Genomic DNA, 4539 nt, shown 5'->3' with positions numbered 1-4539 from the left:
AATTGTGTTTTTTAAATAATTTTTTTACTTAAAATTTGTTCATCTCTTTTAAAAAAATAAAAATTAAATTAATCTAAAAATATTAAATTTTAAACATTATTATTAATTAAAAAAGATAATAGTTCTTCATGGTTGATTTCAATGACAAATCAATAACAAAAAATACATATAAACTATCAAGAATTAACTTGTTGAGTGATCTAATGACATAGCAAATTAAAAAAAAAGCTAATTATTAATGGTAAATTATAGTAACTCATTCATGTTATTAAAATAGAATAAAATTGTGTCACTTTTTGTTAGTGTCATGATTGATACAACTTCACTTAAAAATATTCAGATGTATTGGCAAACATTTGGTGTTATTAATCTAAGTTAGATGCATAAAATCTATACGTGTGGATATTGTTTTTAGATATATATAGTAGGTCTTTCAAATGCAAAGGTATATATATTATATTAAGTGAGTTAAAGAAAAAAGAAGAGAAGAGAATGAAGGTGGTGAAAGAAGAAAAAATGTGTGTTAAAATGTGAGAGGTATTGAGAAAAAAATGAGTAAAAAAAATAAAAAAAACTAATTAAATTATAAAAATATTTTAGATATTTTAAGTTTTAAATAAAATCTCAATAAAATAATATTTCAAATCAAACATATTTAGATTGGAATCGATTTTGAGGAAAACAATAAAATTAAATTGAATTCCATCTAAACTAATTTAAATATTTTAAACATTGAAATTAAATTTACTAAGGGATTTCCAAACCGCCTGTTAGAGAAATATAGACAATATTTTTAAAATCGTCAAACCAAAGTAGCTAGCAATGAATGATTAAATATTTGCATCATTTTTTTTATACACTAATAGCGAATACAAATATTGATCATATCTCTATTATATTTATGCATCAAAATTTGTTTTGTTTTGCAATGTGCAGTGGGTGCTTACAACATGGACAGACGATGAGATCAAGAAGATAATGCAAAACTGCTACAACTCACTCCCAGAAGGAGGGAAGCTTATTGCCTGCGAGCCGGTGCTGCCGGAGAACTCCGACGACAGCCACCGGACAAGGGCATTGCTTGAAGGCGACATATTTGTCATGACGATATACAGAGCCAAAGGGAAGCACAGGACTGAAGAACAGTTCAGGCAGCTTGCAGTTTCTGTAGGCTTCCCCAGTTTCAAGGCATTCCATGTTGACCACTTCTACACCGTGCTTGAGTTTAAGAAATGAAAAAGCTTAATTGATTCGCAGTGGTTTTTATGGGGAGCTTGTTAGTGATGATTATTCTACCATGGAATTCGGATACTATTTATTTTGGTAAAATTGACCTATATACAGTAAGCCATCCGTATGAAATATTTTTCAAACCACTTGATACATATGGTGAAAAATTTGGTTATAGAAAACAAATGCGTGAAATCTTGAGTAAATAGACAAAAATAAAACCTCGAGTACACCCAAAAGATTAATTTTGATGGACAAAATTTGGTATTTTTTGTGGGTACATTATTTTTTACCATCACCCTTTACATAAAAACTAGAGTCTATTTTATATGAGAAATGATTCCATGCTTATAGAACAATTTGGTGGGCTTTGCTCATAGAACTTCCTAACATCTAAACCAAGTATTATCACCAGGAGTTGTAATAATCTTCCTTCAAAACCTCAACAATAGTAGAAGTCAAACATTTCTTGAGTCCAGACAGTTTCTGTTCAAGTTCTTCAATGGCCTCTGACTTGACAAACAAATGAGAAAGGGAGAAACTCATCCTCTTCAGCACTGAACCCTTTTCCATAAAAAATTTAGCAAAACGCAACTCATGCTTATCTCCACAAACATCTCTGAAATTCACCACTTGGAGAGTATGTCTCAAACAATCAGGCACAACAGCAGATTTCAAAAGTGCCTTGTAATATTCAGATTTTAGTCTCTGGTAATCAATATATCATCAAACAAAATAACAAATTAAAATCCATGTACAAGTTTCTAAATCATAAGTACAAGGATAACATCTTTAATATGTTATTTTCTCCATAATTGCATTAGAGACAGAGTTTAACGGTTGCAAACCTCGACAACTAGTGTGTTGAGAATTGGAGTCTTTAAAAGTAAAGCTAACAAAAATTCGCCAGTAATTGAATCAAGTTCAAGATGGCGTAGCATTCCAAATTCAGGTAGAAGAATCACTTCTTGTGCCAAAACCTGCATCACAAATAAGAAGCCAATCCAATTTACATAATATTATGTTACAAGAAGGAACTAATATGCTGATAACAAACTTATGAAGAAAATCATAACAAGAAGAAAACTCAACATTATGTGATGTTCAAAAGGGTCTAAAAAGGAAGCTTACATCGGGACCACCAAATTTGAGGTATCTAACTTGACTAAATTGCTTGAGAAGCTCAAGAGCACCGTGTTGCACTGTCGAAGAAACTCCTCTCTCATATGGAGGCAAAATTAGAGTAGCAGAAGCATTCTGAGCAGATGATGGATCTATCATGGTAAGGTACCTTGAAAGGTAACCATAGTCGCGTAAACAAAATTCTTTCAAGTGCAACGCACGAAACTTGATCTTACAATTCCCTTCTAGCCAAGAACTGTTAGTGTGTTGTGTTATGTCAATAGTTTCAAGCAGAGGAACATTGAAAGTGACACACCTCACACCTAACCAAATGCAGTTTACTGTCTTGATCTTCTGAAGCAACGGAAGGCTAAGCTCTGGATCCTTATCAGAGCAACTAAATTTAACTTCATGCATGTTAGTATTGCAAGTGTGAGGAGTGTTGAAGTTAGTCCCACATCTAAGAAAGTATGGAAGAGTGAGGAATTTATAAGATAAGAGACCCATTAATTTGACACCTTAAGGTTTTGAGTTGGATGTGGTGTCTTCTCATCTTTATGTTCTCTCACTTGATTCTTCCTCGAAGTCTTCCCGTTGTCAAGAGCTCTCCACGGTCGGCTTGCCATAAATCCATTCATTAAGGTTAAACATATCATGGTGGTCATGGATAGAGAGGGAGAAGTTGTCCAATCTTGAGTTGGTAAGCAGAAGTGATCTATACATAAATCTTTCAAAGCATTCATGTTCAATATGCTTGGTTCTGCCATAAACCATGTCAATGTCATCTAAATGCAAACTAGTGATTGATCTCCAATTGTTTATCCATTCCTTTGACAGCACACTTGTTCGAACTGCTTCTTTGGTTGGGAGAAGAGTCAATATCCTACTTATAATACACTCAGGTAGCTTGCTAATTCTGTCTTCTCCTTCATTGTTCTCTTTATGCCTCTTTACAGGGTCATTCTCATGCGTGCTAGAGCCACTATCCATGATTTGTGATAACTTTCTACAATTTATTCAAGTATTCAGTTATTACCTAATTGTAGTACTGTCCATCCTTAAGGCGGTGTATAAATTAAGTACAGAAAAGCTAGATTTTATATAAAATTAGAAGAGTAAATTAAACACATAAAAGCATGAAATAGTAAATCAAAGATTCTAACTACTCTGGAGTCTAGAATGAGTATTTTTGTTTCTAAACAAATATAAAGATAATAAAATAAAATTTTTTTTGGTAATATTAAATATATACACAAGCATGGGAAAGATATATTCTAACATTTTGTCTTAGAGAAAGAAAATTTATGTAATTTATGTAATAAAATTCTTAGAGAAGGAAAATTTGCATAAAAGTTATTTGTCAATGTTTTTATATGAATATTTATTTCTTATAAACAAAATTATAGCCATATAGATATGGACAATATCATATATATGAAAGGCTAAAAAACAGAAGATTTTTTTAAGGAAGGATCTCAATACATTAATTTATAGTATAGTTCAATAGGAAAAACTAAATACAAACACTATTTTAGACACTACAAAGTACAATCACAAATCAAATAAAACAAATCTATAAGGTTGTGCTTATTTTGAGGTAGCCAGTATTGTGTTTGGAAGTTAAGAATGGAAGTCTAAAATTCATTATTGTGTTTGATTACCAGACAGTCCCAGGAGCGCTTCCAAAAAACAGAGGATACAGGGACTAAAATTTTGACAAAGAAGACTGAAACCTTAATAATATTTCTTTTCTCAAATGCCCTAATTCAACTGTAATCATAACTACGCTAGGATTGGACTTGTATTAATCGGTCCAAATTCGAAAAGAAAATGCTTGAAAATTCAAATTAAGATTTCTATATTATCATTTCAGTTTATACCAAAAAAGGAGGAGTGTGCTGTATACAAACTGAAACTGATTTTAATAAATTCATCAATTTCTGCTAACCTTTCAAAATGATTTGCAGATTCCATTTAGCATTTCAGATTAAAACCAAATATATTGAATAATTTTGTGATTTGGCATTTCACATTCCAAAATCAAACGCTTTTTCCTCATACAATTTTCAACGATGTTAACAATTCAATCAAGGAGAAAATCACATGATTTAGCACAAGGAAGAACAAGAGAATGGTGAATGCAAGATGATTTTAACAAATTTTTTTTTAAAAGAACAAAACCAGCAA

At 31.4% G+C, this 4539-nt stretch overlaps 2 protein-coding genes across 2 annotated transcripts in view; one reads left to right on the top strand and one right to left on the bottom strand.

Annotated features, from left to right (window-relative positions):
- Window positions 1-1376, top strand: part of LOC107459826 (nicotinate N-methyltransferase 1) — a 16572-nt gene extending 15196 nt beyond the window's left edge. Inside the window, exon 4 of the mRNA XM_016078104.3 lies at window positions 937-1376. Within this exon, the coding sequence (XP_015933590.1) occupies window positions 937-1236 (300 nt within the window). The 3' untranslated portion in view covers window positions 1237-1376. The remainder of the gene's footprint in view (window positions 1-936) is intronic.
- Window positions 1377-1411: 35 nt separating this feature from the next.
- On the bottom strand, window positions 1412-2769 carry LOC107459440 (uncharacterized). The gene is made up of 3 exons (XM_016077670.3): window positions 2362-2769; window positions 2079-2210; window positions 1412-1938 (listed from the first exon to the last, which is right to left on the bottom strand). The coding sequence occupies exons 1-3, from the start codon at window positions 2767-2769 to the stop codon at window positions 1639-1641; spliced, it is 840 nt and encodes a 279-aa protein (XP_015933156.1). The 3' UTR covers window positions 1412-1638.
- Window positions 2770-4539: the final 1770 nt, after the last annotated feature.

The sequence above is a fragment of the Arachis duranensis genome, chromosome 7, assembly GCF_000817695.3.
Source record: "Arachis duranensis cultivar V14167 chromosome 7, aradu.V14167.gnm2.J7QH, whole genome shotgun sequence".
In the NCBI taxonomy this organism is placed as follows: Eukaryota; Viridiplantae; Streptophyta; class Magnoliopsida; order Fabales; family Fabaceae; genus Arachis; species Arachis duranensis.
The sequence above is the reverse complement of the archived record's forward strand: the minus strand, read 5'-3'. Positions and strand labels throughout refer to the sequence as shown.